General features: G+C 37.5%; 1 protein-coding gene across 2 annotated transcripts; it reads right to left on the bottom strand.

The window, feature by feature from the left end:
• Window positions 1-10,559: 10,559 nt before the first annotated feature.
• LOC120293361 ((-)-germacrene D synthase-like) lies at window positions 10,560-13,642 on the bottom strand. 2 transcript variants are annotated; one of them, XM_039312489.1, is made up of 8 exons: window positions 13,410-13,642; window positions 13,027-13,315; window positions 12,468-12,882; window positions 12,058-12,276; window positions 11,829-11,967; window positions 11,495-11,743; window positions 11,048-11,385; window positions 10,560-10,960 (listed from the first exon to the last, which is right to left on the bottom strand). In XM_039312489.1, the coding sequence occupies exons 1-8, from the start codon at window positions 13,548-13,550 to the stop codon at window positions 10,951-10,953; spliced, it is 1,800 nt and encodes a 599-aa protein (XP_039168423.1). In that variant the 5' UTR covers window positions 13,551-13,642; the 3' UTR covers window positions 10,560-10,950. The 2 variants fall into 2 exon arrangements, with proteins under 2 accessions (XP_039168423.1, XP_039168424.1); XM_039312490.1 differs by having other exon boundaries at window positions 12,468-12,843; window positions 13,410-13,641.
• Between the last annotated feature and the right edge of the window lie 726 nt (window positions 13,643-14,368).

Genomic DNA, 14,368 nt, shown 5'->3' with positions numbered 1-14,368 from the left:
TTCTTATTTAAAAAATGAGGACACTTTGGCCTTTTTTTTTTTTTTTTTGAAGTTTTCACTTTGGTAATGCTTTAGATCAATAAAATGATGTTTTGATGTGTAGAGAACGTGGCATTCTTGTTGCAATATGCACATGAAAATAAACATCATTTGGTAATTTGCACATGAACTAATTTGGTAAATATCATTTGGTAATGCTTCATATTAATCAAATTATCACCAAATGATGTTTTGATGTGTAGTAGATGTGGAACTGAATAATGGAGTTTGTCCTTTACCAAGAGATAGCGCGGCTGGACTCGTTATTTTAGGAGCACTTTTTCCACGAAGATTTTGACCATGAATGTTGAAAAGAGGGACGGGGTGTCAAATCTTATCACGTTAAGAAGTAGGCCTCCTTAATCCAGCCGCGGAAAGGTTAATCGCTAGTTTGCAACTTTGCATGATGAGATTCAAAATGGAAATAACGTTTATTGTCTTACTTTTCACTATTTTGATGATTATATATTGTGCAGGTGGAATTCTTTCTGCTAAATTGCAATAAGAAGAAGTTCCTAATTCCAACCCCCTTTTGTAATAAGAGTAGTGTCTATAAGTATGATGTGACTCGATAAATGAATCCAACATTGTGACGGAGCCAATCGAATTCCACCACGAATCGAGTAGACCACCCAAATTGTAAGTCGAATATAGTATACTTTATACACTTCATATGATTAGACTCAGCCAGTTAACAAAGGATAATTACTGCACAAAACAATTTCAAATTTCCTAAAAAAAGAGCCTTGGTCTAGTTCTGGAAAAGACACAAAATTTACCGCTTCATAAGCAATAAGTTTTTTTTTTTTGGCTAGTCACTTCAAAATTTAAATAAACAAATATTGGAGAAAAAATATTAGAAGTATCAAAATTTTCATAGAGTACTCACTTTAGTATCAAAATTTTTCATTGGATAACTTAAGTTCCAAATCGGAAAAACACAATCATTTAAGTGCTTCTTAATGAAATGTCCTACGTGTTTTTTTTTTAATAAAATGGCAATTCATACATGTTTTTAGTACCAAAACTTTTCGCCGCCAAATCGAAGAAAAAACAATCATTTAAGTGCTTCCAGCTAGAAATTTTGGCAAAAAGTCCTACGTGTCTTTTTGAATAAAATTTATATTCATACGTGATTCTTTTATTAAAAAAAAAATAGAAGTCCAACGTTGACAATGAGGTGACCTTTCTGCACCAAAATGATGCCACACCCTTTAAATTGGATTTATCTCTCAAAATAGACAAAATGCGGCACCCTAAACAATGTCGCACGTGAGCAGTGGTGTAGAGTCTTCTTTAGTGAAGAAGTTGAGTATCATATCATTAATGACAACCTCTATGAAGACATGCATTAGCAAGCTTGAATGATAGACGCGAGATGCAAATAAAGCAGTAGCATCCTTGAAGACATACAAATGATGTCATGACTAGACTGTAAAGACGAAGGGATGAGGCTATAAAATGGACTAGACAATGTGATCCTAAATTTGCTAAGAGATTGGATGATAATATGACTGCTAATAGATTCTATTATTTAGTTTGGAATATGGATGATGGATATCAGATCATGAACAATGGTGATAAGTATGTTGCCCAATTGGAGCTAGAAAGGGTTAATGATGAGCTTGGCAAGTAACTAGAATACTTTGTGCACATGTCATTTCTGCCATCCAACTAAAGCAACAAAATCTTAACATTACCTAGAAGACTGGTACAAGATAAGCATATATCTTGCTTCATATCAATTCATATTACAACCCATTAGAAATAGCAAATTTTTTAACCTGACAAATCATGAAGCCCCTCACCCTTTGCCACTAAAGAAGCAAGTAGGCATGCCAAAAAAGGAAAAGGAGATTAATCATTATATTTTTCAATCTATTCAAAGCCAAATTCATCTTTCCTTTTTTATTTTTCCAACTTAACTTTTGAGCGTAGGATTGTGAGTATGCTTCATTTTCAAATCAAACTTAAGTATAATATGATTGTTGTGCTTTTTCCATACCTTAGATAAAATAAGTTAAGTACTTTAATGATGTTATCAAATGTTATGACACTATCAGTCATTAATATTGATCTAATGATAACTTAAAATAGCATCGAGTATGTTAGTCTTATTATTTAGCTTCAATTAGCCAACCTTGCTTGTTATGTAAAGAAATGTTAAAACTATAGAACAATTAGTACTAGTACAATAGATGAACGTTTGTCAATTTTCAAACAATTACTTTACTGTTTCAGAATAAATGAAAAACACATGAATTTTTACATTTCACTTTTTCACTTAATTGATGTAGAACCTTTGTTATATTTTTGTCCCATGGCATAGCATGGTTGTATTTAAGCTTTCTTTTAAGAGTTTCCCTGTCAAGATTATGAAATATCCTGTCTGTTTGTCTGTCTCTAATGCGTAAGAAAATTCATAAGTATTAAACACGAAAAATCACCATGAAATGCCAAAAAAACCACAACAAGCGGAAGTAAATTTTTTTGCATGGACGAACTCGAATCTAGCAAAAATAAGAAGTAAAATAGAGGAAATGCCAGAATATAAAACCATGAATAGGGGAAAGAAATTTTTTCTTGACTTTTGTGGACAAAATCCTTCTGAAGATGGGCTGGCCCTTGTACAGGATGAAAAATGCCAGAGTCTGGCTAAGCCCATCAAGCAGGGGACCGTCACCCCTTCATCCTATCCTTAGTCTATAGCAAAGTATGGCTTCCCGCCAAAGTAGGAAAAATTATTCTATGCTTAAAATATTATGAAAAGATTTCACATAGCATACAAGACAGGGAAATATCTCGGCATTCCATTCGATTGGGACCAGTCAAAGAAAGAGATGTTTGCATGGATTCTAGCTAGAGTAAACTTGAAACTTGAGGGTTGAAAAGAAAAGCTACTATCCAAAATAGGTAAGGGAACTCTGATAAAAAGTTAGTACAAGCTCTTCCTCAATATGCAATGCCAATTTTTAAAATACCCATCTCAATATGCAATGCCATATAAAGAAGAATTGCCTCGTTTTGGTAGAAACAAACAAAGAGAGGATTGCATTGAAAAAAAATGGGAAGTGATGAAAACTAGAGAAGATAAGGGGGGGCTTGGTTTCAAAGACTCGATACATTTCAACAAAGCAATACTAGGTAAGTAAACTTGGCAGCTATCTCAGTCCCCTTCAACACTATGGAGCAGGATTCTAAAAGGAATTTATTTCCCAAATGGAGACCTGTGGAAGGTAATAAAGGGGTAATGTTCGTCATGGGGAGGACAAAGCATTTTAGCTGGAAGAGAAGCTATAGAATCGAAGGTAAAATGGACAGTGAGGGACAAAAAATCTATTCAGTTACGAGAAGACAAATGGCTCACATTGAGAGTGATTGGAGGTCCAGCGAATATAGATGACCCTGTGATGGTGGTTGAACTAATTAATGAAGAAATATGGGGCTGGAATGAAACTGAGATTCAGAATCTTTTTGAAGATCGAGTAGTCGATGAAATTTTAGCTATTCCAATCAGTCCTCACCCAAAGAAAGACAGTCTAGTGTGGATCGACAACAAATCAAGAACTTATATAGTGAAGAATGGCTATAACAAGGTTTGTTCCTAGACTACAAAAATAGAACCAAACAAAGCATCAAGTTCTTTCTAGCCTCCTAGAACCTTGTGGACCAAGATCTAGTATTTATCTATCCCTCCGAAAATAAGCCTCTGTCAAGACGCTATACCGACAAGAGAAAATCTGTACAAGAGGAAGATATTACCTTATCTCATTTGCCCGCCCTGTGCCACCCATCCAGAGACAATCGAACATCTGTTTTTGCTCTACAATTGGACAAAACAAGTATGGTCAGACCCACGAATTAATCTCAGCTGGAATCCCTTCACTATAACTAGATTTGACAAGTGGCTCACAGAAGTCTTCGAAGAGAAAAGAGAATCACCCGAGAATGACATGGTCGCGGCTGTGCTCTGGACGATCTGGATGTTACACAACGACTTCATCTTCCGAGCCAAGCCACCAGATTCACGATCTCTCGTTGATATAGCTCATGCACAAACGAAGAACTTCAGTAGATGGCAGAGGAAGAAAGGGTCAAAGAAACCCACAAATCCAAACAAACCTGTCAAGTGGATGTCGCCGGAGGGTGGATCGGTGAAGCTAAATGTTGATTGCTTGTGGATGCAAGGAGAATTTTTTAGCTCAATTGCTAGGATCTTGCGCGATTCAAACGGAAGAGTCGTCGATGGCTTCGTGCGTGAGGTTCGAGCGCCGTCCTCCCTACAATCAGAAGCCTAACTCTGCTGCACAGGCTGGAGTACTTGAGGCAGAAAAAGGACGTGCATGTGGGAACGGAACAAGTACAAAGTGAGAAGTGGGAATGGGAAAGTGATAGTTCGGCTTTGATAGAAAGCATTATGGCCGGGCAAACGATCCATAGGATGTAAGGGATATAACAGATTAATGCAAAGGGCTTTCAACCCAAATGGATTCAACAAAGTTGGCCCACTGTCCAAGGGAGGCCAACCAAGCCGCGAACTGAACCGTCAAAGTCCATCGAATCAAAACCCTCTTTCTAAATTAGGCGTCTTTTCCTTCTTTACCTCTTTTGGAGATTTTATGTTCCGAAACGTATCTATCATTTTCCTATAATTCTCATTTTTATGAATAAATGAAAGTACCATCTTCAATCCAAAAAAGAAAATGACCCAAATCTCCAAAAGTATATATTTCTAAAACCCGAACTTCAACAGTTCAATTAAATTAAAAATTTTCAAGGGTTAAAAAGCGAAAAAAAAATCAAATTAATAATTCATGACAGATGAAAATCTCCACAAAAAAAAAAAAGGAGAAACACAATCGATTCCATCAAACTAGTTTTCCAGGTTTTTGGAATTGGAAACCAAGCCAATGTCGGTTCAAGGATCAACTTGGTAATTGAGCTTAACTCTAAGTAATATAACTATTACTTTAAGAAAATATACAATGTAAGTAATCTATAATATATTGGTTAATGCAATGATGAACTTTCTAACCTCCGATAAGCCAGTTGCACATCCTTAATTCCTCCACCATATGATCTTCAAATCAAGCACTTTTTGGGTCCTGACTCCTCCAATGCTTTGCTCTTTATCATGCTTTCGGGTTAAAAAGCATGTCAGTTGTTGCTACTTACTTGTTGCTAGTACTCGTCATATTCGTTGTTCTTGACATACTCCAATTTGATCGGATCCTATCTTTATCATAGTATAGTCTTCTCCCTAAAAACCAATAAGCAATTTAAAGTAACTCGATAGGAAGAATAAAATAAATGAAGGTTGTACAAAGTGAAAAGATACATTGATTACTTTTTTTTTTTTTGGGGTCACCGAAGTGTATTCCTAAAATTTGGCAGATGAGACCCATAATCCTCTTCTATCCGGAGTAAGGGAGCTGTGATCCCCCCGCCTTCCCTTCCCACGTGGGAATTGTAGTCACTGAGGCAAGCCCATAACGGTTTTATCGCGTTGGAAGGACATTAATCACCGGTTTATCATAATCTTTGTGTTAAGAGGGAAAATTATTTGATTAACGTTCCTCCTACACAAATAAAGGTCGGGTGCGTATTGTTTGAGCCTCACTAACTCACTTAATACTAATTCAAGTATTAATATAAATAAGGTGAAAGCTTTGAAAATTGAAAAGTTCCATAGTCAGCTATGTATAAGCAGTGTGTTCTGCTAATAAATTATTAAAAAAGAACTGATTGGCATTTTTCGGCTGTTTATTCAAAAAAAAAAAAATACATGGTGGTGTGGTAATTGTGGGTGGTTGGCAGACAAGCAATCACGAGACATCCACGTTTAGTCTGCATATAAAATTCTAGGACGATGTGAATCAAATCACGTGGAACACTGTTGAACCAAAATAATCTTCAATCAAATCATACTCCTTTGTTGCAATCTGACTGTGAAATCATTCTAAGAAAAGTATATTTGTCCTGCTATATCACCTGTCTCCCGTCAAAACGAATTGCAAAAGTCAAGAAGAGAGAAATTATACCCTTTTATATTGAAAAAAAAAATATTACAAACAAGCAATGAATCAAAATGAAAAATTTTACACATCCAATTTGTGCATCAAGGAAAACTGAGTCAATTGTTACAGGTATATTTTCCCCCAAGTAGACGAGCTTCTTGTTCAAGCGCTTTTGGGACAGCCTTTTAAAAACAAACTACTTAGAATTTAGTTCAAAGTATAAAGACACTCAAGGGTGTGAAGATGGTAACATTTCCAACTAGCCGAGCTGCATTTCTTTGAAAATCCTACCGGGCTAGAGAATGGTTCTATAGATCTAAAAGAGCTCACTATGAGGTCCATATTAAAAGCCTATATATATATGTATGTATATTTCATGTCCTCGACTAGTGACGTGCTATACTCTAAACTTTTATAGCACTTAGACATATCAAAATAGGTAATAAACTAATTTCTTAAGCATATTTAATTAGCTATGGATAGATTATATTTGATAGATGGGTAATAAACATATTTAATAGAGGTTTTAAATGAATTCACAGCTTACTTAGACCTAATCGACATTTATGACTCTCTGTAAATCTTACTTTCGATCGCTCCGTGCTTTCACCTTCGTTTGAGCATAACTTTTTCTAAATTGAGTTAAATATAGAAGTGTTTTAGCAATATGAGTAAAGTCATGTAATTAAAACGGGTTAAATGAGTCAAGTTGGGTCGAACCATTTTCAACCTAATTTGGCCCACCCATTTGATAGGTTTAGCCCTCACACAACTTTGAATTAAAGGCAATTGGTTCCTGGTCCAACCCCACTCAAGAATTAGACCATTAGGTCCTAGGACCAGATTGGACAACCAAACCGGTTCCCATGAGATCCAATGTCGAACTTAATGACAAGTGCCTGAAGAAAATCAAAGATGTGCCCTTCTTTTTCAACGACCCTCTCTAACTTCTTACCACCCAAAGCATGTTGGGCACCACGTTGTACAACCAGGTCCCCAAGGAAGAGACGGTGGCCGCCTTCATGTGCAAGATGGACAAGCCGTGGCTAAGGCCAAATGAGGTGAGCGTGGAGATCCGATGGGGCCATGCCTTGTGGGTGATTGGCTGAGGGGACGAGACCATTAATGTGAAGCTGCGAAGGGACCACAGGATGAGGGTGAGTGAGGCCACGGCTCCCGTGAGCGCTAATGGTGTGCTCACCATCAGATTCCCGAGAAGCAATTACAGTCAACAAGCGAGGTTGAGAGACTAGAGCCGATTACCGTGAGCAAGGCTGAGAGACGTGAGACAATTAGGGCTGTCAAAGTCTGAAAGAGGCATGGTGAGAGAAAACAGGGAAAAAAGAGAGAAATGAATGCATGAGAAATAAGTTAAAAAATAGATCGATCCAATCCAGTTCGTCCCTGAAAGTAGGGATTAGACTCAAAATCACCAGTACCAAGAACTGGACTGATGCCTTCGGGAATTACCCAAAATCAGTGGTCCAATTTGATCAGAGCAATTCCTAATTCAATTGGTCCGTATTGCTTTATGATTAGACTCAGCTTCGAATACAGCAAGAATAGTGTCTGGGGGTAAAAATAGGAACGGCATGACTCGACGAATGAATCCAAGATCGTAGTCAAGCCAATCGAGCTCCACCACTAACCGAGTTAGCCACTCATATTGGAAGCCAAAAACCACACACTTCATATGCTTTATGATTAGACTCAGCTTGTCACAAAAGGATAACATTACAAGTTTCCTGAAAAAAGGACCCTGAGTCTAGTTATGGAAGACACAAAATTTACCGATTTATAAGCAATAATTTTTTCCCAAAATAAAATAGCTGTATTTAAATATAAGGATATCTATTGTCATATCAAGGATGGGATGGATAAGATCAAAGATACCATAAGGAGCATATTCCCTTTTCATATGAAATAATCTCACTAGGGTATTATTCATTGAAATGTTATTGATTTGATCTCAAAATTAGTCTAAGTAACATGATGGTTATGAACATATTTTCTATAGATGCCCATCAAGTAGTGTGATGCTTTGCAACGCAAAGGGCCACTCGAAGATCCACTATTTGTGTATTGGTCATTCATCAAAAAATGAAACATGAAAAGTAGGGAAAATAGGTCAGTCGAGGTTTAAGAAATTTCATCTTCTTCTCCCAACAAAGGAACACGAGGCGACGGATCTTCGTCCGAGCGTGTGGGGTGATTACTACTGAAGCAACAAATCAAATAGCAACATATCAGCGTGGTTATAACAGGAAATCTTCCACAAATCAGCAGGAAGATAACTTATCAAGGAGAGGATCCTTGAACTAATCATTTAAATATTTTCCCTTGATTTGTTTTTATTCAATTTTCATTTAGATAAATTACTATCTTTATATTTACTTTCCACCATGATTATAGGTAACAATATTCTCATTTAAGATATTACTGTAAGTATCAATGAAATATTTGTGGTCCATTCAATCCTTCTTTATTTTTATGGTATCAGAGCCACGTAAGGGCACATTGACCTTTTCTTATTAAAAAGGAAAATCAATATAAGCATGCCGTCTCATTCTTTAAACCTGTAATTTCCATTTTCTTCGAATATCAATTTGCAAACTTTGTTACATTGAAGCTCAATGAAAACAACTTTTGGTTTTAGGAGACACGGATATTGTCTCTAATCAAAAGTCCGAACTAGTTGGTTTCTTTATTGAAGAGATAACTGCACCACCGCGGACTTGGACATTTGTAGTGGAGCCGAAGTCAATGATCCGAGATATAAATCATGGATGCGGAGTGATCAACTCGTAAAATCTTGGCCTAAAAAGGAAACAAAAATACCATAAGAAAAATTCTGAATAAAGGCTTTAAGTGAGTTCATTTTCTCACAAGAGGGTTCGAAGTTAATTTTGTTTTAATTAAGAGTTTGAAATAATCAACTTAATAATAAAGCCCTGACGAGCATGTGCATTTTACATGCCAATTTCAAACCATAATCAAGGGCATTTTTGTCCAAAAGTCAATGATACAAAATATACTGCGTGGATGCGGATTAATCCTCTCATAAGATCTTCACCCCAAAAGAAAGAAAAAAAGAAGGAAATTTTCAAATAATGACCTAAAGTGAGCTAATTTTTCAAAAGAGTGCCTCGAGTAGACTTTATTTCATATAAAAGCCTAAAATAATCAATTTAATCTCAAACAAAAGCTTGATAAGCATGTGCATTTAACATGTCAATTTCCAAACCATGATCAAGGGCATTTCGTCTAAATGCCCTTTTTTATTTTATTTTTTTATTTTCTTTCTTCATCCTCTTCTCCCTTCTTCCTCCCGAAAACTCTCCAATTCATCTTCTTCTTTAAGAAAAATAGAATGTCCTTGAGGGACTGTAGTCTCTAGCTTAGCTCAAGAGTGCGCAAGCTCTCAGGATCGAGTTCTAAGCCTCTAGGGCCCAGAAAGTGGTGAGTGATGCTCGTGATGATCTGGTTGTTGTCCTTCCTCTGTCGACCCACTTCGGCCATAAGCTCGCCCAAGCGCCTTTGCTTCTGCATCCCCGACCGCCTAGCCGACTCCTTGTTCGGCTCCATACTCTTCTTTTTCCTCTGGATCTGTAACAACTCATCTCCAGAGCTTGAGCTTTGAATCTGAGTGATGATAGTGGTTGTTGTTCCCAAGGAGGAATTGGAATTCCCGCTCAAGGAAGCCAGCGTAATAGTCGAATCCTTACTCCCGACTCGCAAAACACCAAATTAGTGAGAAAGCAAAAGGAACATCGATTAATACTATTTCAAATTATGTTTATATTTCAAGATCTAAGTCGACTAGAAGAGAAAAAAACACATAGGACCCAGATCCTAATGATGTTTAGCTAATTCAGAGAGCATGCCGGTAAAACTTTGGATTCTTTCCAAGTTGAACAAAGGCTGAATTGAGTTTTGCTGACAAATTAAGAACTCGGCAGAATGGAATGATCTAACCGCACCTTCAACTCCCAAAAGGCACAACGAACTCCCATTAAGACACTCAATTAGGCTGAGGACGAGGCAGGCATAAAAGGATTCGTAGTCCAATGCATTTCTCATTCACTCATTCCGCGAAGCTCCCCACCATGGACGTGAGAAGTTAATAGTCCAACACTGGGACATCACACAGAGCATGCCATCTTCTCTGAGCTGATCGTCTACAGTTTATTTGGATGAGTTGCAGAACCATTGTTGCATTGTTTCTCGAGTCAGTGTCCTAGACTTTTCAGAGAATCGACTTGTTGTTTACATAGTTACAATGCTATTTTCTTATGCCAATGCTTTATGTAAATTATATGTGAATATGATTATGTTTAAATGTTGTCGGTGTGGACATCAAATTGAGGTCTCGAAAAGGCCAAATTGGAAAGCAAAAACAATTGGAAAGGTATTGAAGAAATGATGTAAATTTTCACTTTTTGGTTTTTACATGGACGATACCAATTTTCCACTGACAGATCTGCCGAATAGGTGGAAAGAATATTCATGTCATGCCTCTAAAGAAGCTTGCCTTGTTATTGTGGACATGGCCTTGCCATAATGATCATTAGGGAAGCATTACACGTTACATCATTTCTCGATAAAATCACACCCACACAAAAAGCTCTTCCTCAGAATGCTTGTGATCTTAACAGTATCATTGCTACATCTTAAGCACTATTAGAAAATAAAAAAGCTCCATCTCTTGATCCTATATTCAGGAGTACAATATAAACACAAACTACTAAAGCATTGGAATTTCCAACTCTTGGAACAACTACTTCTGGTCGATTTTCCTCTTTGTTGAAGATCTTGATAAACTAACAATTCCCATATTGTTCACAACCGCTCCATCGCTTGTTTTCCTTTCTCTTGCTTCTTTCTCATGGCGTCTTCATTTGCCGCTGGACGAAAGAAATGCATGCCATCAATCTGATTTCAAATCTTTACGTAATGAGAAGATACGTCACACGATCTTTAAGAGACGTTACCCATAATCTTGCCGAGTTCCTTCTTGTGCTCCTCTTGAGAGATGTGACACTGGTAAGGGGCTAATGAAGAGAGATGTCACGTGATCTTTGAGCAAGGCTCCAGAATGGGTGTAGTTATCTCCATCGCTATACAACACATGAATCACTCGTGAGAGATTGAGAATTCGCATTAGAATTGGCATTGGAACTGCAGTCGGACGAAGAAACGCCTCATTAATGTCCTTCCATGCATCAACCACTCGTTTGCGCAATTCCTTTTCGGTTTCCTGCTCCGAAACGTCGTGTTCTTTCATGAACAACTCCACTGAAGATGCTACGTGTCCCCTCTTTTGCTCAAACTGCACGTTGAACGACAGGGTGTTATTATATCGACATTATCTTCGACTAAGGGGTGGTCGATCTGATCTTATTAGATTATTAGAGGATGATAACTTTTTTTTATCAAACCTGGTGAGAGGCAATGTCATCCATGAGCCGACAGATGATTTGTGAAGCCTTCAAGATCTTGCAGTCGCCAAGCAACCATTCAAAAGCATGTTTTGTGACCACATCGCCCATTCCCACAAGCGACGTGATTGCTAACATTTCATAGCCAGTTGTTAATAATGCAAGGGGCATGTACTCCTCTAGCGTTGGTGTGTAGTTGGTATGGAACCATTTGGCTTCGTGAAAGTACACTCTTGCTTGCTTCTTCATCTGAGAATTATATATAAACAAGAATGTTAGGGTATCTATTTAAGAATTGTGTTCGTTGCATGCAAAGTTTATCCATGATGCTTACGGCTTCTTTCGCATAGGTGAGGCGGTACGATCTTTCCTTCGTGGCCACTTCATTCCCTACTGCATCATAGACATCGAGAAGTACCTTGTACCAAGCTTGCATATACTCTGGTAGTCCATCCATGGCATCAACATCCCACCTATATTCGAGTGCCCAAAAACATGACACACACGGCTCTTTATGAAATCAATCAAATTCAGAAGTTTGAGAAAAAGAATGGATTACAGACTTCTCAATTGCTTCTGTGAGGATTACAAGTTCTTCCAACGTGCCGTAGACGTCGTACATATCATCAAGAATGGATGTTAGAGCGATCACTTTGGTGAGTATATCTCTGGCCACGGCAAACTCCGGCTCAAAATATGCTCCTGAGATCCAGAAGAACAACTCCACAATCCTGTCTCTAGCAAATGGGAACTTCCTCGCAACATCTATATCCTTCCACCACCTATGATTGAACAGATAGGAGTGAAATCGAAAGTACTTTTTCTTGACCAATTCATATAGTTTAAACTCCTTTTTCTTCTCTTGCAAAAGACTTTCAAAAACACTCTTTAGAAGGATAAATTGAAATTAGAAGAGTAAACCTTTGGTCTGGAAGCTAATTCTAAATTATGTTGTCACATGAAGTTGATTAACCTTGTAATATTGCCGAGTTCCTTCTGGTGTTGCTCTTGCAGTAAGTTGAAATCTAATTTAGCCAAGGCAAGCAAGACTTGGTCATGTGAAGGCTCCTCTTGGTAGAGTGGAACATAACGCCTTGCCTCAAGCCTTGGCAACCCCTTGTGAAGTGGCTGCCTTAGGGCATGCTTCACTTGTTTCGCAAGACTAGTGCTTACTTTGCTTTCATTGAGCGATTCAAGGTGAGTAATAGCAAAAAGAAGTGCTTCTTCCAAAATAGAATCACCGTGGCACCTTAAATGGCAAGCTTCATATAGACTTAGAAGTCCTTGTACATCGGTGATCAGCGATTCTCTAAAGTTCCCTTCGCCATCCTTGAATTTGTTAAAAACCTCTGTGCAACCAAAACCAATGTGGGGAAAAAAGATGCAGTCTATTACAAATTAGAAAGATGACATGCCTAGTCTTGTTTCTCCTAAAATTTGACTTAGCAGCAGTAAACTGTGTGGCATTAATTTTCGAAAGAAGGATTTCTTTGGGTATCTTATCGGATTGGTTAACTAAATTTGAAACATACCTGATGAAACATTATAACCTTGTTGTCGTAGTAATCGAAAGATAAGAGCGATCATGTGAAGGTGATCGCCCTTAAAATCTCTGTACACAAGTCGAGAGTAACTTTTATGGATTTGTTCTAATTGCTCGTCTATTTCACGTTTGAAATGGTAGAAAATTCCCAAGCGTTGGATTTGATCGATCAAGTGCAGCACTTGTGAGGGCTTATTCACGACATCAGTCAGCATCTTCCTCACCTCTCCTTTCAATCCCTCAATCTGTTCCTCCACTCTTCCAACGTACTTTAACTCCTGCATGTGTTATATACGATACTTTCAATAAAAGCAAGCATGATGCACGTACATTTATTCGCTCATTCACATGACCATATGAGAAACTGCTAACCACGGAGTTGGTGGGAGAAGCATATGCGAGGAAGTAATCGCCCCATATGCTTGGATGATAATCTGCCCAGCGGCGCTCAACCACGCGGCTTGATCCTTTGTTCGGAGAAGAAGATGGAATTGCTGAAACTGGAGCCGCCATATCTCCCTTTTTTTGTATGCTTCGTTGGTGGATATCAGGCCAATACACAAGATGAAGACGAAGGAGTGGCTCTTTGCATTGTAGAACATCACCACTTGATGACCATTTATAAGGGGAAAATGACACAAATGGTCCATAAACTTTGTTCCAATGTGTAATGTGTTTTTGAACTTTTAATTTATTCCATGTGGTTCTAAAACTTTAGCCTAATGTGCAATATAGTTCATGAACTTTTACACAGTTCAATATGATTCCCAGAGTTTCAATACATATTCAATTTAGTCCTAAGTTATATAAAAATATTCAATGTTGTCCTTGAACTTGAATTAATGAAATGATAATATTAAACATTTTCATATAGTTCATGAACTAAATTGAATATACACAAAAAAGTTTAGGGCCACATTGAGTAAATTAAAAGTTCAAGCACAATATTGCACATTGAGTTAGAATTCAGGAATCACATTGAATAAATTAAAATTTCAAGAACTCTATTACACATTGAGCCAATGTTCAAGACCATTTGTGTCATTATCCCAATAGGCAAATTGTGTTCATAACCGCCTTTTTAGTTGGACTAGTTTTGAGACAACATTAATCACATTGGGCTCTGTTCATACGTGCGGTCCGATGATTATCTCTTTTTAGTGAGCTGAGTATAATCATAAAGTACGTGTTTTTGACTTAAAATTTAAATTGCCTACTCGAATGGCGGTTGTTTTGCTCGAATTGAATCAACGACAAATTACCTTTCAAAATATCCAAAAAGATGTTTCATTAGAAATGAATCAATGATGAAGTACCATTCAAATATAAAT

This window comes from Eucalyptus grandis, chromosome 5 (genome assembly GCF_016545825.1).
Source record: "Eucalyptus grandis isolate ANBG69807.140 chromosome 5, ASM1654582v1, whole genome shotgun sequence".
Classification (NCBI taxonomy): domain Eukaryota; kingdom Viridiplantae; phylum Streptophyta; class Magnoliopsida; order Myrtales; family Myrtaceae; genus Eucalyptus; species Eucalyptus grandis.
Note: the sequence above shows the minus strand (reverse complement) of the source record. Positions and strands in the feature narration are given on the sequence as shown.

Coding starts and splice junctions, on each gene's coding strand:
- LOC120293361 (XM_039312489.1), bottom strand. CDS start 13,550: ATGGCGGCTCCAGTTTCAGCAATTCCATCTTCTTCTCCGAACAAAGGA. Junction 13,316..13,409: donor CTTCTCCCACCAACTCCGTG/GTTAGCAGTTTC, acceptor TAACACATGCAG/GAGTTAAAGTACGTTGGAAG. Junction 12,883..13,026: donor AGGTTATAATGTTTCATCAG/GTATGTTTCAAA, acceptor AATTTGTAATAG/ACTGCATCTTTTTTCCCCAC.